The sequence below is a fragment of the Dama dama genome, chromosome 25 (genome assembly GCF_033118175.1).
Source record: "Dama dama isolate Ldn47 chromosome 25, ASM3311817v1, whole genome shotgun sequence".
Classification (NCBI taxonomy): Eukaryota; Metazoa; Chordata; class Mammalia; order Artiodactyla; family Cervidae; genus Dama; species Dama dama.
The window spans coordinates 43,965,853-43,989,150 of NC_083705.1; the positions used below are offsets into that span (position 1 = coordinate 43,965,853).

The 23,298-nt window shown below is 38.4% G+C and overlaps 1 protein-coding gene across 2 annotated transcripts in view; it reads right to left on the minus strand.

Moving 5' to 3' along the window:
- The window catches only part of WDR70 (WD repeat domain 70), a 274,965-nt gene that overhangs the window by 29,757 nt on the left and 221,910 nt on the right, over positions 1–23,298 (minus strand). Inside the window, exons 11-13 of one of the 2 annotated variants that reach the window (XM_061129924.1) lie at positions 21,162–21,261; positions 17,712–17,796; positions 15,481–15,619 (exon numbers count right to left, since the gene is read on the minus strand). The exons of the other annotated variant lie outside the window; for it this stretch is intronic. Coding sequence (XP_060985907.1) covers positions 15,481–15,619; positions 17,712–17,796; positions 21,162–21,261 — 324 coding nt within the window. The remainder of the gene's footprint in view (positions 1–15,480; positions 15,620–17,711; positions 17,797–21,161; positions 21,262–23,298) is intronic. 2 annotated transcript variants of the gene reach the window in all.

A 23,298-nucleotide genomic window follows, 5' to 3' on the forward strand; every position in this document is an offset into this window, starting at 1 on the left:
TTTGTCAATAGTTCAAGATGGGCATAAAGATAATAAGCATAAATCTTTTCTTTATGTAAATAAACAAAGCACAAATGGATAAAGCTTTAAGTCTCTAACTACTAGACAGGAGATATATATGATCAGATCTTAGAAATCATTAAGCATGTAAAACAAAAAAACTGTAGGAGAACCTGAGTCTTCAGAGATGAACTATACAGGATATGTAAAGAACTATTTGTTTTAATATAGTATAGGTAAAGAAGTGTTATACACTATACTCTTTTATTGAGCCCTTTGGGGCGGTCTCAAAACCCCTTATGATACAAGATGATCTAGCACTCCAGAAAAGGGGAAAACACTATCCTGGGATTATGAGTTAATTATAGAACTCTTTGTTTCCCACACTAATAAATTGTGGAAGTCTGGCCAGAATTCTGATAGAACAGCTGGAAAATTTGTTACCAAAGAGCACTCATCAAATTCTGGTTGGGAGAGGAAAGTCTGTCATAGAAAATCCTACAAGACATAAAGTCCTTTCCTCGGTCTTCTCTCAGTGGGGGTGTGGTGTGGTGCTGGAGCTGGACAACAGAGAGCTGTCATTACTGTGTCATATGTTTATACATTTTATAAACAATACTGTGTCATTCTGAACACTGACAAAATTGACCTGTCCACAAAATCAACCTCTCTCTTTTTTTGACATTTTTATGGAGTCCAGTATGTTTCTCCTTCAGGGTTGTGTTATCTATTAGGTGAGTCTTCATCCAGGTTTGCCATTCTTGGCAATCCTGTCTATACAAGGAAGTGTATAGATCTGCTTAAATGCCAATTATATAAAACATCAAATTCTTGTGTAGAGAAGGAAAATTAAAAGTTTCTAATTAATCAAAAGGGAAACACTGGCTGTTTCTCTTGTTTTGAAGGACTACAAATAGAAGTAAAATAGTACACAGAACACATTTCCTTGAGACTGCTGACACCAATTAAGTAGAAGATGCTTTTTAATACAGCATGTTGCAGAGTTAAATGATACTAGAAAATGAATAAACTATTAAACTGGACAAGACGTTCTTTGACTCCTCATTCTTCAGTGATTTATGAAGTCTGAAGGAGGATCTGATAGGCTCCTCATGAGATCAGTCAGACCTGTCAATCTTAAAGGAAATCAGTCCTGAATATTCACTGGAAGGACTGATGCTGAAGTTGAAGCTCCAATACTTTGGCCACCTGATGTGAAGAAGTGACTCCTTAGAAAAGACCCTAATGCTGGGAAAGGCTGAAGGCAGGATGAGATGGTTGGATGGCATCACCGACTTGATGGACTAGAGTTTGAGCAAGCTCTGGGAGTTGGTGATGGACAGGGAAGCCTGGCATGCTACAGTCCCTGGGGTCACAAAGAGTCAGACATGACTGAGTGAATGAACTGAACTGAACTGAGATCGCTGTCAAATAGATAACTATAGGAAAAGACACTCACTATAGGCTTTGAAATAGGATTCCTACAGTAAACATTATTTCAAAGAAGAGAATGTTGAATAGAAAATCTAAAGAATTGCTCCTGAACTAAGAGTCTACTGGTTAAATTTATAAACTGTGCTTTGAAAAAAGACTGGAAATGAGAACAGAAACGAGGTGATAAGCACACCAGAATTTGTCTTCTAAGGGAGAGTAATGACTGGACTTTTGATAAAATACAGTGACAAAGTCCAACAAATAACTTTTACTTCAAAGCAGAGTGTGTTCTACAAAATAGACCCAGGAAACAGGTCATATTCATTAACAGTATAACAACCAAAACAAATTATATTCATTAGAGTTTTAGATTACCAGTATTTTAAGCATCCACAGTAAATCTGCTACCTCTACTGAATTCAAGACATAGCTATTTTTAGTAAGTCTGAAAAAGGATCATCTCAAGTTTTAAAGAAGCAGACAAAATCTGTACTTCTTTCATCAAATCTAAAAGAAAACATATTTATATTCTGAAATTCCAAATTAATTAGAAAAAACTATTAACAAAAACAAAAGCAAGAGAAGCTGGCATGGAATAGGCTATGATAGTAAGTCCCAATAAGAGTATACTAGAATAAAATATAATAAAAGGTAAAGCAAAATTAACAAATACATGTTCACAACACCTACTATGTGCCATATATTGTTCTAACCCTAGGAATATAATGTTCTGCCCACCCACATGGCACCAAGGAGCCCCCTTACTCCAGTTTGCTCACTGGAGAGTCTAGAAATAGCTGAAAAAAGAGTATCAGAGGTAACAGAAGTGTTGAGAAAATAGGACCCACAAGAAAATGTTAAAATAACAATATCAACTAAGTTTGGTTCACTTACACAAGAGAAGACAGAACAGTAACTTTATAATCTTCAAGGAAACAGAGGATGTTGACCAGCTGTTCTCTAATTCCTTGAGGACTCGAATAAAGGATGTGGGCTCTAGGCATGAGAATGTAGGCTAAAAGTAAAGGGGAAAAAAGGTCTGATGATAGTAAGAGTTTTTATAAACAGAAATGAGCTTTTTAGGGAGGTTGTAAAATCTTCTGTTAAAAGTCTAATTTTCATATAAGAGAGCTGAGTCGTAGTCCTCAAGTCGGCAAGAAGATGGGCTCTGGACAACAATATTGAGACACTAAGCAAAAAGAATCCGTCTGCAATGCAGGAGACCCTGGTTTGATTCCTGGGTCGGGGAAGACCCCCTGGAGAGGGGATAGGCTACCCACTCCAGTATTCATGGACTTCCCTGGTGGCACAAATGGTAAAGACTCTACCTGCAATGTGGGAGACCTGGGTTTGATCCCTGAGTTGGGAAGATCCCCTGGAGAAGGGCATGGCAACCCAATCCAGTATTCTTGCCTGGAGAACCCCCATGGACAGAAGAGCCTGGCGGGCTACAGTCCGGGGCATCACAAAGAGTCGGACACAATTGAGTGACTAAGCACAAAGCCAAGTCAAAATATGCCTGATGCCCCAGCTAATGAAGCAAAAGCCAGCAGCTGTGCCTGTGGCAGTTACATGAAGGGAACCTATCACCAGCATGGGAGAGGGGACTTGCATTAGGACCAAAGAGATTAATTTATTTCCTATAATATGAATGTCCCTGCAAATGTGCGGTGATCTTAGACAATTCCTCCTAGGCACATCTGCTGCAATTTGTACTATTTAATTATTTATTTCATACAGTGTTTTCCATCATTGTTACCATTTTTTAATTAAAAAAATTTCCTGGTGCTGGGTGAAACAGAGGGATCACATTCCACCCAGTCTCTCTCTCTGAATGCAGTTGTAAAACCTAAATTTGAGGATTTTGAAAAGTAAATAGGAGTAGGTGGACTGGGAAATTAGTCTAGAACTCAAACTACTACTGAAGCAGCATCAAGTTTACTACTTCCCCCAACTCTTGAACTTCACCCTACCTCCTGGCCCCCTAAAAAACTGTGATGAACAAAATATCAAAATTTTAAATTAAGACAGCCTCAGTTCAACTTACTTTTCCTTTTGTCTCAATATGGCTTGACATAGCACTGTCACTGTTCCCATTTTTATTTAGAGTATTGGAATTTTACTCATCATGAATTTTTTGCATTAATTTTATTTTTTATAATGTTGCATCAAAATGTTAATTTGTTTTGATTACTGAGTTTTTTGACACCTTCTTCTATTTTGTGTTTGAGTCTGACTTTAGTCCTGGGCCTGCCTCAACCTATAGCTCACTCTATAACACAAAAATTAGCTCAAAATAAACCACACACCCAAAAAGAACCACAGTAAACCATAAAACTTTTAGAAGAAAACACAGAAGAAAATCTGCATGAGCTGGGGTCAGTCAAGGAGTTCCTAGATGTGACAGCAAAACTACATTCTATAAATGAAGAAAAACTGATAAATTAGACTTTATCAAAATCAGTTTCCTTTGAGGGGTTCTATTAAGAACAAGAAAAAACCACCAAAAGACCAGGAGAATTTATCCCAAGAACTTGGTATCTAGAATATATAAAAGACTCTCAAAATTAACACTAAGAAACAAACCTGATTTAAAACTGGGCAAAACAAATCAAAACCACAATGAGGTACCATTACACGCCAGTCACGATGGCTGCTATCCAAAAGTCTACAAGCAATAAATGCTGGAGAGGGTGTGGAGAAAAGGGAACCCTCTTACACTGTTGGTGGGAATGCAAACTAGTACAGCCACTATGGAAAACAGTGTGGAGATTTCTTAAAAAACTGGAAATAGAACTGCCATATGACCCAGCAATACCACTCTTGGGCATACACACTGAGGAAACCAGATCTGAAAGAGACACGTGCACCCCAATGTTCATCGCAGCTCTGTTTATAATAGCCAGGACATGGAAGCAACCTAGATGCCCATCAGCAGATGAATGGATAAGGAAGCTGTGGTACATATACACCATGGAATATTACTCAGCCATTAAAAAGAATTCATTTGAATCAGTGCTAATGAGATGGATGAAACTGGAGCCCATTATACAGAGTGAAGTAAGCCAGAAAGATAAAGAACATTACAGCATACTAACACATATATATGGAATTTAGAAAGATGGTAACGATAACCCTATATGCAAAACAGAAAAAGAGACACAGAAGTACAGAACAGACTTTTGGACTCTGTGGGAGAAGGTGAGGGTGGGATGTTTCGAAAGAACAGCATGTGTATTATCTATGGTGAAACAGATCACCAGCCCAGGTGGGATGCATGAGACAAGTGCTCGGGCCGGGTGCACTGGGAAGACCCAGAGAGATCGGGCGGAGAGGGAGGTGGGAGGAGGGATCGGGATGGGGAATACGTGTAACTCTATGGCTGATTCATATCAATGTATGACAAAACCCACTGAAATGTTGTGAAGTAATTAGCTTCCAACTAATAAAAAAAAAAAACAAACATAAAACTGGGCAAAAGACTTGAACAAGCACTTCGCCTAGGATGATATAATCATAGAAAACGAACACATGAAGATATTCAAGTCTCCCACATTGCAGGTGGATTCTTCACTGACTGAGCCACCAGGGAAGCCCATGAATACTGGAGTGGGTAGCCTATCCCTTCTCCAGGGGATCTTCCTGACCCAGGAATTGAACCAGGGTTTCCTGCATTGCAGGCAGATTCTTTACCAGCTGAGCTACCAGGGAAGCCCTCACTGGTCATTAGGAAAACAAATTATAACTACAATGAGAAAGCGTTTCAAACACCTGTTTGAATGCATAAGATAAAAATGTCACAATACAAAGTTGGTGAGGAAGCAGAGCAAGTAAAAACACATATACTGTTGGTGGGAATGCAAAATAATACTGCTTATCTGAAGACGGCTTGGAAGTTTCTTATAAAAATAAACATTCATTCACCATATGACCCAGCAAGCCTATTAGGTATTTGCCCTGGAGAAATGAAAAATTATATTCACACAATGAATGATTCTTATTGTTGTGGTTTAGTTGCTAAGTCAAGTCCAACTCTTTTGCAATCCCATGGACTGTAGCCTGCCAGGTTTCTCTGTCCATGGGATTTCCCAGGCAAGAATACTGGAGTGGTTGCCATTTCCTTCTCCAGGGGATCTTCCTGACCTAGGGATCTAACCTGTGTCTCTTGCATTACAGGCAGATATTTTAGGGCTGAGCCACCAGGGAAGCCCACAAATGAATGCTTACAACAGCTCTATCCAAAATCTCCCAAAATTAAAAATAATCAAATGTCCTTTAATAGATAAACAAACTGTGCTATATTCATACAGTGGAATACCACTCAGCAATAAAATATAACAAGTCAGTGATACGCACAACTGACCTGGATGAATCTCAAAGGATGCTGCCGAAAGAAGTAGATCTAAAATGGCTACACACACTATGAGTCCATGTACATGACATTCTTGAAAAGTCAACACTAAAGGGATGAAGACCAGACCAATGAATACCAGGGATAAGGAGAGGGAGAGAGGTAAGAGTGTGACTACAGAGGGATGGCACAAAGGAGTGTTTGGGGTGAGGGAACTGTTCTGTTTGTACTGATTGTACAAACTGATTGTACTGATGGGATTACAGGAACCTATAGGGGCCAAAAATAACTTTAAAAATAATAATCAGTACTACTAAACTTGTTTCTTTCATTTTCCTTAAGTAAAACATTTTAAAATTTGATAAGGTAGATACTGGGCTTCTCTAGTGGCTCAGTAAGTAAAGAATCCACCTGCAATGCAGGAGATGCAGGTTCAATCCCTGGGTAGGAAATGGCAACCCACTCCAGTATTCTTGCCTGGAAAATTCCAAGGACAGAGAGCTTGGTGGGCTACAGTCCGTAGCAAATAATCAGACATGACTGAGCGACTAAACCACCACCACCGTTAAGGCAGACATTAACAGTTAAACCACAATGAAATTGGTGATTTCTTTCCTTTCTACTTTCATATGCCTACAGATGAACACTCAGCTGCACTCTTTAAATCCTAAGAACTACTGTCCTGGAACATCCATAGCATAATACCACTAGGTGCAATGAGAAGTAATTTAATCACATCTTACAGACACCAGTCTGGTGTCCTGTACACTGTGAGGTTAACTTAGCAGGAGATTCTAGCTGAGTTCCAGTCACTGTTTAAATTGAACTCTGGTTTGTATGCTGCCTCCTTCAGGAAATTTCAAGAAAGGGTTTAGTAAGTCAAATCACAAAAGTAGTAAAATTGCAATATTGTTTTTCCATCCTAGCCCAATGGCATCTCTTTTCATCACTAATTAAAGAAAATATTCTTACAGAAAGTAGCACTGACTGTATCATTGTGCTTTACAGTAAAGCATTATCCTAGTTACCAGGCTGGAAGTTAGCTCAGGACCCGGGAAAAAGGCAGTACTGGAAAAAGAACCATGTAATTGCTGTGCTGGCAAGTTGACACTAAAACTCCATCATCCTCTATTGACTCCCAGGTTCCCTTTCAAATATTAATATACCTCAGAAGGCCAGGAAATACACAGTGCACACACACGCTTTTTTGTTCCCAGTGAGCAAATGCTCAATAAACCTAGGCTGAGTATACTGTCTTATCGTTTGGCAATAGGAGAAGAGACACATTTTACTAAATACAAACATACTGATCGGGACCCATCTAGAATTTACATTGTTTAATCTTCCCAAGAAAGTGAATTTCATTAAGCTGATATTGCTTTATTCAAAATAATACATAATTCAAAGCAACTGCTATTTCCTAGCCAACCAAGCAGCCTCATTGCTCTTTAATAAAAATCAGATAATGGAAAGCTAGTTTAACCCAAAGTCCATTTTCTTCCATTCCCTTGTGCTTCACATTAAAAAAGGTTTCACTGTATTTTAGAAAGCAGATAAATGCCAAATATAGTCTTTCTTTCATTTTCAGTTGGCATTTGCACTGCCTATAGATCAAGTTCCCTCTGTGTACTATCTTCCTTAAGTTCCTGACTGGGCAAAGAGACCACTTGACTTGTCTATTTCTAGAAAACATTTAAAGAGGTGCGATTCGGCCTGAGCTGGGACTAGTAAGACAGATCATTAGTCTATTTCCAGTACAAAACGGAAGAACAGAGGAGTTCTTCAGCTCCTTCAGAGACAAGCGTTCACAGGCACAGCTTCATTAATTCATTAAGTTTGAAGTAAATTCCCAAACTAGCTATACCTGTATTCAAGTATGAGAACAAAGACACATTCCAAAGCCAATTCTGAGCACTCTGTGGAATATCCATTCATTTGAATGGCCTTTCTGTTTTCCTTCACGTGTACAAATAACATGGGGTAACTGCAGTGTGAAGAGTCAGCATGTCCCTGACACATAATAAGATAAACAGATTCATGAAGGGCCTATTACTTCATGGCCCCATTATATCCATTTATCTCTCTTCAATCTTTTTGGATTTAAGAAAACAATATTCTCTTCTAATAAGAACACAAAAACTTTTATATGAAATGGAAGTGGTAATCCTTTCATTTTATATGTTACATGTCATATTATATATTAACACATATAGCAATTTCCTGGACATCAAAATTTATTAATGTAAATGTCATATTTGGTATAGTCTATGGGTAATATGATAAGATGATAATTTCTCAGTGATCCCTTCTGTATTGTTATACTACTTTTATAATCAGAAAAACTCAAAATAAAAAAAAGCTAATTTGAGGTTTCCCTGGTGGCTCAATGGTAAAGAATCTGCCTGCCAATGCATGAGATAAGGATTCGATCCCTGATCTGGAAAGATCCCACATGCCATGGAGCAACTAAGTCCATGTGCCATTAACTACTGAGCTTGTGCTCTAAAGTCAGGGAGCTGCAACTACTGAAGGCGGCACCCTAGAGCCTGCGCTCTGCAACAGCGGAAGCCACTGCAATGAGAGGTCCACGCCCCCACTGCAACTAGAGAGTAGCCCCCGCTCCCCACTTGCCAGCAACAAAGATCCAGCACAGCCAAAATTAAATAAATAATATTATATATAGAAAAGGCTAATCTGATATAGTCCTCATTGCAATGTATATAGGAAGAAGGTATGTACCTACCAAGAATCAGATCTTACAAGGTAAAGAAAAATAATGTGAACTCAAGTTCTCTTCAGAACTTCACCTAAATTAAAGAAGGAAACACAGCTGGTACTTTTATGGAAATTTTTGTTTTCTTTAAGCAATCTCTTTTTTTACACAACATGGACCTTACCTTCTTACGCAGTAGGCTATCTTTATAAGTCAGATAAATAGGTCTGAAATAAGAAACTTTCCCACCTTTTGGTAAATATATAAACTATTACTTAATTAAGATACTTTTAACAATAATTCTGTATTTTGCAACCATGATAATTAAGGGGTAGAGATTATAGCCTGTAGATAGGTAGGCATTAAGTAAGTGTGTAGAATCCAAATTTCATCTCTCTGAGGAAAAGAAGATTCCAGAGAACAAACAAGGGTAGAAAGAAACAAAACTCTAAGATAATCCCTGTTCTTTGCCATCTAGTCTCTTCAATGATTAAAAAATGCTCCTAAAGATAATCAAACATTCTTTTAAATAATCACAAATGAATTTTTGTCTTCCTTAAAAGGCCTTTACTATAACCTTTCTTATATAGGTACTAGGATTCTCAATCAACTTTGAAATGCCTAAGGCAGTCTAGTTGAAAATACCAAATCTAATTTCTCTAACCTTCCCTTCTGTTCAGCAGCCAAATGCTAACTCAGCTGTGCTAGATGCTATAACTATGTTTTAAAAATAGAGGTTTAGTTTTTCTCTTTCTTTTCCTCACTTTGTTTGCTCAGTGTTCACAGACACTGAGGTTCCTCAAAAAACTACTTAAGCAAACAAACAAACTAGAAGAAAAGTCAGGATCAAGTGGGAAATTTCTGACTTTTTTCTCCCTTACTTAAGGGAAGGTCTTCTATCTTTTAAATTACTGTCCAAAGTAACTGAGGAAAAGAGGCCCCACTTCAATAATGCCAGCTCAAACCAGCTTTATTTCAACATGTTTGGGTGAAAGAGTGTCAGTGGTAATATGCTAGCACAATTGCATACACCATGTCCCTTGATTTACTTATATGAGGGAAAAAGGAAATTCTATTAGTTATTCTGCAACAAAGTATAGTAGTTTGATGAAAAATCACTAAGCTAATAATAGTTTAAAATGTATTTCAGAGCATTTCCCAAAATATTTGGAATTTTGAAAAGACTTAAAATTTCCTGTTTCTTCTAAACGTAATTACTTTAAAAAAAAATGACAGGTCATCTCAAATTACATTTTATCCATCTCTTTTCTCCAACCCTTTTCCCCCACATAAAATAGAGTAATGAATGCTTTTTACACAATATATAAAAATTCTAGGATCCCCTCTTACACAAACACAAAAGTGAGCTTAAACACTCAAGATCAAATTATATTCTGGAATTTATCTTAAAAAAGAGGCTATGCACATTACTCAAATTACAAAGAATTAGATGATAAATGAGGATATGCGTTTTTTTCAACTTGAACAAGCAAAATTAGACTACAGAGGAAACATCTAAAAATAATTTCAGCAAAACTGTAAAATGTCTACAACAGCATAGAGTAAAATTAGTAAATATTAGACACTTGTCATTTGCTAGTTGAAGAGCATTGAGATTCTCTACACTGAACAGAAAAAGAAAAATTTTCAAAAAATATGACAATGCAGTGTGTAACTAAAACATTTTCAAAAAATTTGTTTCAAAACTAAATATGGAAAATATAATTGTTATTTCTTTTTAAAGATATTTACTGTGAAGATTACAGGACAGTTTTTAGTTATTAGGAAATAAATTATACAGATTGTTAACATTCTCTAACTGAAAACAGTGTTTGGTTCCCTATATACGTTGTGAGCTTGGCATTCCAGCATATAACTATCAAGGGATTTATTTCGGAGAAGGCAATGGCAACCCACTCCAGCACTCTTGCCTGGGAAATCCCATGGACGGTGGAGCCTGGTAGGCTACAGTCCATGGGGTTGCGAAGAGTCGGACATGACTGAGCGACTTGACTTCACTTTCACTTTTCACTTTCATGCACTGGAGAAGGAAATGTCAACCTGCTCCAGTATTCTTGCCTGGAGAATCCCCGGGACCGGAGCCTGGTGGGCTGCCGTCTATGGGGTTGCACAGAGTCAGACACGTGAATTAGCAGCAGGGATTTATTTAGTTTTTAAAAAGATTGTGAGAAAATCATACTTCATTGAAGTAAATGGCTTCAGGACAAACCTAACACAACCACTGCCTGTGCCAGGTCAAAAAAGCAAACAACTAAATGCAGATGTTAAGAATATGAAATGCTGTCTTCTATCTAAATTAAAACTCAAGAGAGTAATAAGTACCTTATTTTACCAGTGTGTGGCATTTCCAAAGAAATGACAATTCTGGTGTTTTTGTTCCTTAATACTTACATTGACATTTCTTACAACAGGGATTTGAGAACCAGGTTTTTATTTTATTAAATTAATTTTTATTGGAATATAATTGCTTTACAATGTAATGTTACTTTCTGCTGTACAGCAAAGTGAATCAGCTATCTGGACACACAGATACTCTCTTTTCTGGATTTCCTTCCAATTTCAGTCACCACAGAGTACTGAGTAGAGTTAGAGCTATAGAGCAGGTTGCCATTAGTTATCTATTTTATACATGGTAGTGTTACATCCAAAAAGCAAGAGAGTTCCAGAAAAACATCTATTTCTGCTTTATTGACTACGCCAAAGCCTTTGACTGTGTGGATCACAATAAACTGTGGAAAATTCTGAAAGAGATGGGAATACCGGACCACCTGACTTACCTCTTGAGAAACCTATATGCAGGTCAGGAAGCAACAGTTAGAACTGGACATGGAACAACAGACTGGTTCCAAAGAGGAGAAGGAGTACATCAAGGCTGCATATTGTCACCCTGCTTATTTAACTTATATGCAGAGTACATCATGAGAAATGCTGGGCTGGAAGAAGCACAAGCTGGAATCAAGACTGCCGGGAGAAATATCAATAACCTCAGATATGCAGATGACACCACCCTTATGGCAGAAAGTGAAGAGGAACTAAAAGGCCTCTTGATGAAAGTGAAAGAGGAGAGTGAAAAAGTTGGCTTAAAGCTCAACATTCAGAAAACTAAGATCACGGCATCTGGTCCCATCACTTCAAGGCAAATAGATGGGGAAACAGTGGAAACAGTGTCAGACTTTATTTTTTTGGGCTCCAAAATCACTGCAGATGGAGACTGCAGCCATAAAATTAAAAGACGCTTACTCCTTGGAAGGAAAGTTATGACCAAGCTAGATAGCATATTAAAAAGCAGAGACATTACTTTGCCAACAAAGGTCTGTCTAGTCAAGGCTATGGTTTTTCCAGTGGTCATGTAGGGATGCGAGAGTTGGACCGTGAAGAAAGCTGAGCGCCAAAGAATTGATGCTTTTGAACTGTGGTGTTGGAGAAGACTCTTGAGAGTCCCTTGGACTGCAAGGAGATCCAATCGGTCCATCCTAGAGGAGATCAGTCCTGGGTATTCATTGGAAGGACTGATGCTGAAGCTGAAACTCCAATACTTTGGCCACCTCATGCGAAGAGTTGACTCATTGGAAAAGACCCTGATACTGGGAGGGATTGGGGGCAGGAGGAGAAGGGGACAACAGAGCATGAGATGGTTGGATGGCATCACCGACTCGATGGACATGAGTTTGAGTGAACTCCGGGAGTTGGTGATGGACAGGGAGGCCTGGCGTGCTGCAGTTCATGGAGTCGCAAAGAGTCGGACACGACTGAGCGACTGAACTGAAATGAACTGAAATCTCAATTTCCCAATTCATTCCACCCCCTCCACATCATGGTATCCATACCTGGTTTTTAATGACAAAAATACAATTAAATAAAAGAGGTGGGTTTTGGCCCCTCTAGCAAAGTGTCCAGCCTCTTTATCCATCCCAAGGAACGAATTTGTTAATCTTCTTACATTCCAAGAAGATTTAAAACTTGAGAAAAAAGATCAAAGGGGCAGTTTAAAGTCCCTTTAGCAGACCATTTTACAATATAAACAGAAAACAATGCTGTCTGATGTTAACAACCAAAAAAAACAAAAACAAACCCAGACAAATCCTAAATCAGTAATTTAAAAGGCCACTTTAATGTGTATGGCTTTGTCCCTATTTGAAGCTCTCTATTCATCCATCTATTAAAATGGATCTCAAAATCTGTTATCTGACTTTCTGAAGATAATTCAATATATGGTAAATTCTATTTCCTTAATGAACTCACTCTTCTGTTTGTTTCTTTTCACTTGCTCATCCCTGAAACACTCTGGTTTCCCAGGGCTCATCTCCTCTAACCTTTATGCCCTTTCCTGTGATCAAACTAATCATCAACCAACATTTCAACTGTGAACCATAAATACTGCTCCCCAAAACTGTGCTTTTTTTCTTCTAAAGCACCAAAGTTACCTACTCATCTGTCTACTGAAGATCTCCACCCAGACATCCTAAAGGTACTTTAAATTCAACATACCACTGACAGACTCAGTGTTTTCTTCTAAAACCTTTTTTTAAATCATAGGGAACATTGATCCAGTCTCCTAAATTATACACATACAAATAAATACTATATCTTGGAAATCTCACCTTCATACTTCAATAAAAATTAACTTCTAAAACCTGGTTCTGAATGTGTTATTCCTTTGCTTTTAAAAAAAAAAAAAAGGCCATAAGATAAAGTCACTTTCTTATTATGATATGCTGCTGCTGCTGCTAAGTCGCTTCAGTCGTGTCTGACTCTGCGTGACCCCATAGATGGCAGCCCACCAGGCTCCCCCGTCCCTGGGATTCTCCAGGCAAGAACACTGGAGTGGGTTGCCATTTCCTTCTCCAGCACGTGAAAGTGAAGTCGCTCAGTCATGTCCGACTCTTAGCGACCCCATGGACAGAAGCCTACCAGGCTGCTCTGTCCGTGGGATTTTCCAGGCAAAAGAGTACTGGAGTGGGGTGATATTGCCTTCTCCATATCATGGTATACAAGGTCAGTTTACCTTTCCATCTCCAGATACTTCTCTCCTGCCTTACTCCTCAGACACACCTGCGCTCTACAACATCCATTACTCACACTTCCCAACTATACCATTCATTGATTCAATAAACAAGCGCCATCTATGTGCTAGGCACTGTTCTAAGCACTGGGGGTATTGCAGTGAACAAAACAAAATTTCTGCCCTCATGGGCTTACATCCTAGTGGAACTAGACATATAAAAAACAAATATATAATAGGTGAAGTGGCGGTAAGTGCTATGGAGAAAGAGATGTAGCTAGAAAAGCAGTTCAGAGCAACACAACAAACAGCATGATCTGTACACTTAAGACACCCAATCCACATGTCTTTAAAAACAATCATACTTCTATATCCCTTAATTTATTTATATTTACATTTCAATTTTATTTTAAAAATATAACCCCATGAATAATATCGAGAGGCACAGTCATTAGCAGCCATTAAAAAAAATAAACATCTTACTTCTGGAGTGACCAATCATAATAATTTAATTTTTTGAGATTAAAGTTGAAGACTTAATTAAGTTAAGACTTAATTTAAGTCCAGGTTTGATGCATGAGACAAGGCACTCAGGGCCAGTACACTGGGATGACCCTGAAGGATGGGCTGGGGAGAGAGGTGGGAGGGGGATTCAGGATGGGGGACACGTACACCCATGGCTGATTCATGTCAATGTATGGCAAAAACCACTGTGATACTGTAAAGTAATTAGCCTCCAATCAAAGCAAATAAATAAAATTTTTAAAAGGAGTGTTTTTCTTTGATTCCAGTGTTTCAGTTGGCTTCTGGATGCACCCCAACAAAGTATTATTTTGTGCTGGCACATTTCAAATTATGTCATGAGATTAGAATCTATAAAACTTAGGCACTCATCTAGAATTAGTCTCATCATCAGTTCACTGTCTCTAACTAACTACACTATGGTTTCAAATTTAGGGTCTACAATTTAAGACTCCATAGTAATACTAGAATATTAGAGACAGGAACTTTTTGCTGGTGATTTAAAAACAGTGGTTCAATGGCCCGAATCATGTAAGTACATGGTATGTCTCAACTGTTTACAATGAGCTGAAACAACAGGAGAAACCCACAGAAGAGCAATGCTTAAGACAAAGGATATTACGAAAGGATCGGACAGTGAGCCAAAGAAAATCTGCATAGACATTAATTGGCCTGTTTTGTACTCAAAATATAACAATGATTTGCCTTCCCATCTAAATAATAATACGTACTTTAAAAGACTTTAAAGGAGCTCAGATTTTCCTCTGGGAATCTTCACTATTATTGTATTACATACGGCTGCAGTCTCTAGATATCAATGAATGAATGAATGAATGAATGCCTGCATGCTCACATGCTGGTGTTTTACTACTTACATACGTATGTAAAAAAACACTTAAGGGGGTGGGGATTTGGGAGTTAAATCTGAAATGTTTTAAACTTCCAATAACTAAACAGAAATTAAACTCAGTGGAAGCCGCACCTTACCTCAATGACAACTCTGACAAGGAAAATTCTGTCAAAGATTTCAAATAATGATACGCTTCATCACCTTCTGAGGGTGTAACTTTTCACTCTGTCCACAACCCCTGAATCCTTACAAACACACACACCGTGGGAAGCTTCCTTCTGTATGCTACATGATGATCTGCCTCTCCTCTCCTGAAACTGGTTGGCAGAGAAGGTAAACACCCCAGGCCCAGCTGAAATTCTGACTATGGTGTGCGCCCACAGGAAATACTGGGTCAGGAGAGGGGAAAGTGTAGGCAAGTCACTCTGCAATGTACTTACTAATAATTTCTGTGTTGGAGGAAAAAAAGCAGCTACCACTGCAGTGTAAGGGCAAGAGCTTATGTTCTGTTTCAAAACCAAAAGCAAAGATGGCTAACAGGCAAGCTTCACTTTCTTCTCAAGGCTGGGAGGAAAGAAAGTACATACCGCATCTGTGATGTCTATTTCATACACCCTTTGGAAAGTCCTGCGCTCGAAGAAGACAAGCTTGCCGCTGCCACATCCTCTTTGGACAGATGTCCCAGTGACCACGAGTTTATCATCCGGACTGAAACAGCAGTCAGTCCTGCAGACAACACGAGGTCATAAGGTGAGGCTTCTGATCCCACAACAAAGGAGCAGCAATGAGCGAGTTAAACAAAACATAAACAACACCACTGTAATGAGAGACAACTCTTACACAGGGTGTATAATACATCAGGCACTTACATTAATATCCCCATTTTACTGAAGAGGAAACTGAGGCGGAAAGAAGTTAAATGAATCTTGTCCAAGATCACAAAACTAAGTGGTGCAGCTGGGGTTCGAATTTAGTCTGACTCCAGAATCTGTGCTCTAATTTCTAAATATTATAATATCTTTTACTGTAAATAGAGTGTGGGAAAAAAACTCAATATTGACATAGATCCTGTCTACACAAATAGACAGTGTATAACTAATGTCTAAGTGGTAATGATTTTGACCAGTTTGAGAACTATTTTCATCAGCACTACCTCTCAAATAATTTGAGTTTTGTCAAGTCAAGCACCGAGCAATGAGGAGCAGCCTGCACTGCTGGAACCTAACTGATGGCTATGATTCAACGGCTCTTGAGGATGAGAGGTCCGGCCATCTTACTGTGAATAACCTAAGACATGAGCCAAAGACATTATGCAGTTAGCATTACTTGTAGCAGGCACTCGGCTCAAAACATTCATATTGGCTATAAATTCACATTTGTTTGTCCATCTGTTTAACAGATAAACATCATGGGCCACAGGCCATGCTGAAGTTAGTGCTCTGATATTATATAGCTTCCTCCATTTGCTGATTCCATTACCATTGTGCTCTCCTTCCTGGTCATCATTTAATACAGATGTGAAATTTTATTTCAACCAAAATAGAAAATTTTGCTTAGGCACCAACTGTGGGACTTAGACATCAAATCCCAACTTCAGCTGCTTGCAGAAAAATCTTTAAAGCTTCAGTTAGCAGAATGGAGATTACAGCGTTCACCAGCCAGAGCAAGACGGTCTGAATAAGTGAAGGCTACCAAATTATTGATTGGAATGATGATAAGAAAAAATTGAGGAAATAATACATAAAGGTTCAGTAACTATGAAAAATTGGTTTTATGGTTGCTGTTGTTCAGTCACTAAGTCATGTCTCGTTGTCTGATATCCCATGGCCTGCAGCACGCTAGGCTTCTCTGTCCTTCACTATCTCCCAGAGTTTGCTCAGACTCATGTCCATCGAGTTGCTGATGCTATACAACCATCTCGTCCTCTGTCACCCACTTCTCCTCTTGCCCTCAATCTTTCCCAGCATCAGGGTCTTTTCCAATGAATCAGCTCTTCACATCAGGTGGCCGAAATACTGGAGCTTCATCTTCAGCATCAGTCTTTCTAATGAATACTCAGGGTTGATTTTCTTTAGGATTGACTGGCTTGATCTCCTTGCAGTCCAAGGGACTCTCAAGAGTCTTCTCCAGCACCACAGTGCAAAAGCATCAATTCTTTGGTGCTCAGCCTTCTTTATGGTCCAACTCTCACATCCATATATGACTAGTGGAAAAACCACTGCTTTGACTAGATGGACCTTTGTCAGCAAAAGGATGCCTCCACTTTTTATTATGCTGTCTAGGTCTGTCATAGTTTTTCTTCCAAGGAGCAAGCAACTCTTAATTTCATGGCTGCAGGCATTGTCTGCAGTGATTTTGGAGCCCAAGAAAATAAAATCTGTCACTATTTCCACTTTTTCCCCATCTATTTGCCATGAAGTGATGGGATCAGATGCCATGATTTTAGTTTTTTGAATGTTTAATGTTATGAGGATTCAAATTTTAAAGTAAAGACAGGCCTACTCTGTCATCTATTAAAAGAACAATCCTTGAAAATGTTTTCACTATCCCAAGACCCTATGTGTGCATACAATGTATATATTCACACACACAAACACATGAACATACATCATTTCAACTTCAAAAATAAAATCTTAAATTCTGAAGAACATACAAAATGAAAGGAAAAATAAAATGCACCTTTCAAAAAACCTATTTCAATCATTCTCTAGTCCCTTTTCTAGATGATCTAAGACATATACCATAAGTTAACATGAAGATGAAGAAGTTACTTTACAATTCTCCTGTGCTTATCAAATATTAAAAAGATGCTACTTACATTGGGAACATTGTGGGAAGACCCGAGGCAGAAAAGAGTGGCTTATTAAACTGTCGGATGTCCCATAATTTTAATGTATCATCACCTGATAGAGGAATGAGAAGAAAAAAAAAGACAGAAAATAAATTTTGCCCAAAAAAAAGAACAAGTTCCATGTTTAGAATTTGCTAAACTTAGTATATAACTTTAAGCATAGGACAGGTGAGAGGAGGTGGGGGAGGGAGGGAGGGAGGGAGAGAGAAAGGAAAGACGCAGGAGGGGAGGAAGAAGGAAGGGGATGCATATAACATGTTTTACTGTTTAACTGGGGAGCCTGAGAGCAGGAGTTGTGAGAACAGTAGAAAGGTACAGGATAATGAACTAGCCTCCTAGAAATCACTTTCCAGATTGATGTAGCATCTGTAGGCTAGGAGGAACCCTGGAGAATCTTCTCTAAAGAGTGACTGTCTGTGAAGCAGATGGTAGTTTCCCTGTGGTGTATTTGTGCAAAACTTGACTTCTTAAGAAGACATTAATTTAACAACTATCAGGACTGAAAATAGTGCAATTCACAACAGATTCTTTTTCCCACTTGTGTGTGGGTGAAACTATCTATTAACATTAATGAGGGTGAGCCATGTGATTCCATTCCCTGCAGGGTAACTCGATCTGTGCCTCTCATTCTTCACTTTGCTGGGGAGTACAGCTTTTCCAAGCCATTTAAAGTATAATGAATATTCTTTAAAGAATCACTTTTGAAATATTTCTATAAGGCTACTAACTAATTCCTGTCCATAATGAAAGCCAGAACTCTTATAGGTAATACATTTGCTATTCTTGCTCCCCAGTGTCCACAGCTGAGACCTGTCTCAATCCCTGGGGTCCAATAAGGAATTAGTATCAGATGCAAGTGAGGTGAGCGGAGAGGTCAATAAAAATCCTCATTCTTTCTCCTTCGATCCCGCCTCTGAAATCCAACTTTTGGCAGGTGCACTAATCCACAACTGGCTAGATAAGCACAACATGCTTATACTGGAAGAAACTGGTAACATCCACGTTTTTGCTTTCAGCCTCTTTAAAAAAGGTTATCCATCCCCACAATCCTCAAACAAACAGAAAACATTAATCTGTATTAAACAGTTTAGCTAGCCTGGCAGGTTCTGCAGCTAGCAGGAGCACCTCACAACACCCTGGGGACTCTGCCGAACAGAGAAACGTCCATCTGGCATATTCTATACATCCAGGAAAGAAAATGATGGACTACAGCAGACATGTTCTGCTGATGACATGTTACCCAATAGCTAGTATAGGGTGGAAGGGGAAAGGAAATATTATCACTAAAATGTCTTTGACTGAAATGGAATTAATCTCATACTTATAAGGCAGTAATAGCCAACTGAGTAGGGCTGACCTATTTCAAACTCTACAGGAAGAATTTTTAAAGTATGCTCCTCTCTTATTCCCCTTGTCTCTCCCCACTCTACCCTGGAGATTTGGATGTACCACTCTAGAGATGGAAGAATGAGTTACTGTGAGAATTTTCAAGTAGTGCACTTACCATTTTAAAAACCTTCCTGGAGATTCAGATATACTCTTGGGCTAAAAATCACTGCTTGTAAGTAAAGAATATAGCGCGTGCATATGTGCTAAGCTACTTCAGTCGTGTCCGACTCTTTGTGACCCTATGGACCATAGTCCCCCAGGCTTCCTATCCATGGAATTCTCTAGGCAAGAATACTGGAGTGGGTTGCCATGCCCTCCTCCAGGGGATCTTCCTGACCCAGGGATTGAGCCTGTGTCACTTATGACTCCTGCACTGGCAGGTGGGTTCTTTACCACTAATGCCACCTGGGAAACCCATAAAGAATAGAGTATATAGTATTAATTAAGAGTCATCTGAGGAATCAGATAGCAGGTTAGACAACAAGATCCTACTGTATAGCACAGGGAACTCTGCTGAATGTTATGTGGCAGCCTGGATGGGAGGGGAGTTTGGGGGGAAATGGATATATGTATATGTATGGTTGAGTCCCCTTGTTATCCACCTGAAACTATTACAACATTGCTAATTGGTTATATTCCAATACAAAGTAAAAAGTTTTTTAAAACAAAACAAAAAATAGGTTAGAACTGCCAAACCAAAATATATATATTTCTATGGATATCCATTTTGCCATGTATACCATAAATAGAAAATACATGTACATGTGCTCTGGTTTTTAAAATTACATGAGGGTAAAATATATAAGGCTTTGAATGGACTCCCCAAGGGTAAAGGAACACGGACCAGTTAAACTAAGTGGAAAGCCGTGCTACGTCTGTCTTCCTTGCTTTCACTAAACCCTATCAGTTCAGTTCAGTTGCTCAGTCATGTCCAAACCTTTGCAACCTCATGGACAGCAGCACGCCAGGCCTCCCTGTCCATCACCAACCCCCAGAGTTTACTCAAACTCATGTCCATTGAGTCGGTGATGCCATCCAACCATCTCATCCTCTGCCGTCCCCTTCTCCTCCCGCCTTCGATCTTTCCCAGCACCAGGGTCTTTTCTTCTTTCAGGAAAGGAACTCTGTTGTGAGGTCCACAGTTTATACCAAGCACCTAGTACAATGCTTAGCTCAGAGTGGTGACTCAACATACAGAAGTTATGTGAAAATGAAAGATGTGAATAAACTATGTGAGAGAATAAATATAACACTGCTAGATTCATTTGGTCTATGGAATAAAGACTAAATCCTTTATGTGATATTTAAGGTCATCTATAACATGGCTCCAACCTACTGAAGCCTGATTCTCTCCTCTCCCCAAAAATAGGCCTACTAGAAGAGTCTCAGGCACACCCCACACATCCCCCTAACACTTTGTTCATAAGCTATCTTTACTATTCTCTTATTTCCTTGTATACCACTTATTCATTTGAGAAAGATTTAGGAAAAAGTTAGAAACAACCTACATTCAGCCATATAAGTGTGGATAAGTAAACTTGTCAATACAATACGATCACAGTGGATTACGTAACTATTTAAAAAATAACATCCAGATATACAACTTTTATTAACTAAATTGAGTTAGTGTTTAAACTGGAAAAAAAATCAATGGTCGGCAAATAGAAGAGTTTGAAATATCAGACCCAGAACTATAAAAGAATATAGAAAGAATATAGAATATCATCTACACAATTCCATAATGTCAGAGGTCATCCTCGGAGGTTCCAAACACTGATGAAATTTGGAGGTAAAATTGAAACTTGGGCAAAAAAGTACATATTTTCTAAATTTTACCTGGTAATTTCCAATAAAATAATACTGCCATGCTGAAAATGCATTGTAATGAAAAAAACTAGACTGGCAAAGGCCAATAACAAAAGCACAGCTAGCTTTACTAAGTGCTAAGATATTAGTGTGATCTTTGTCAGTGCTAAATATGATCATTTTATATATAGAAATGCATCAAGAAGAAAGCTTTTAACCTACCTCCACGAGAAGCAAGGACAGTACCATCATAGGAAAAAGTCACGCAAGAAGTATCTGTGCCTGGGTCATGAGCTTGTTTATAGTGGAATTTCGGATGAACCTGTTTGCAAAGACAAGCAAAGTGCTAACTTCTCATCTGAATCCCAATCAGAACAGTTTTGTGGCAAGAATATTTTATTTTATCATCCAGAAAGTGATACATAATAGCTATAATTTCATCTGAATATAGGTTTTCTTAAATTCTGGAAAAATTCAAAGGGGTTTTAAAACATCCATTTGCTTTAATAAGAGAAAGGAAGAGACAAGGTTAAAGTTCTAGTAGGAGGTATTTTTCAGACTGCCTCAGCAAGCTCTGAGCAACACAAGATTAGCCCCACACTTCATTCTTCTTCTTATACTTAGAAAGTTTTAGGGACCATTTCCTGTGGCTATCTGAATGAATAAATATAAATAAAAATTACTAATGAATATATTATTAACTCAAAAATATCATCGTATTCCTAGTACATGTCAGGCACCGTGCACACGGTTGTAAGTCTTGAGCATCTTTAGTGCACATGGAGGATCACATGTAGGATAAGGCTGTGGATAATGATGACAGCTAGCCTTACTCAATGTTTACTATATCCTAGGCACTATATCCTTCACTATCTTCTGCCTATGGTGTTCTCAATTACTCTATAAGATTACCTTCATTTTACAGATTAGAAAACTAAGCACAGAGAATTAAGTACCTGTACCTAATGGAAGTTCTTGACTTAAATTCTTACTTATGACCTTACTAATACTGCTAACTATATTATTTATATATCACCTCTTTTACAAAACTGTTATTTCTTGTATCACCAAATGTGTGACTGGGCCTCTGGCAAAAATAACGATGATTAAGCAACTTGAAGCATTTAGCCAGATACGTAGTTCTATTTGAGATCAATGACTGCAATAATGTAACTCCAGATATAGGAAGAAGAAACAAGAAGAAATATTTTTCCTGGACTATAAAAGACTAGTAAGACAGGTAGGTGACTCAGAGACTTGGCTACTGTTAGCAGCTTACCAGGTGGTGCAGTGCTAAGGAATCTGCCTGCCAATGCAGGAGATGCAAGAGACGGGTTCAATCTTGCATGCAAGTGATGGGTTCGATCTTGCATGCAAGTGATGGGTTTCATCACTGGGTCAGGAAGATCTCCTGGAGTAGGAAATGACAACCCACTCCAGTATTCTTCCCTGGGAAATCCTCTGTACACAAGAGCCTGGCAAGTTACAGTCCATGGGGTTGCAAAGAGTCAGACACAACTGAAGCGACTGAATATGCACATATAATATACCAATCAGGTGGGATACAGAACATTAAAAGGTACAGAACCCATAGCAGTCATATCATATAAACTTCAGCATGAACCCAAGAGCAAGGCAGTTTCATTTTGATTGAGATTTTTATATCAAATATGCTCTTCAATTATTAACTTCACTTTGTTCAGTCACTAAGTATGTCCAACTAGGTGACCCCATGGACTCCAGCATGCCAGGCTTCCCTGTCCTCCACTATCTCCCAGTGTTTGCTCAAGTTCATGTCCATTGAGTCAGTGATGCTATCTAAACATCTCAACCTCTGCCACCTTGTTTATTGTGGAATTTAGGATGAACCTGTTTGCAAAGACAAGCAAAGTGTTAACATCTCATCTGAGTCCAGACAAGAATAGTTGTAGCAGGAATATTTTATTTCATCATACAGAAATGATATATAACAGCTATATATAAATCTTAATTTCACCTGAAGATAGTTTTTTTTATTCTGGAAAAAACTTCAAAAGGCTTTTAAAATATCCATTTACTTCACTTTCACCAATAAAAAAAGTTTTATTCCATGAAATAAACTGGATAACCAGAGGAGATCTTAAATTTGCATAAAACATCAATATATGGACAATCTGCAATGAAAAATACCCCCACATTTTGAAAACAAAGTCAACGTGATTGAAAAACACTTCTGGTATAATATGGGAAATCTAAAACTACAACTTCTCCTTTAACACCTTTTATAATCATCACAGGCAAAGTACATCATTCTTTAAGGAAGTTGAGATTGTTAGTTCCTTTATATAGGCTTCCTATTCTTAGAAGTGCCTTATGTTAG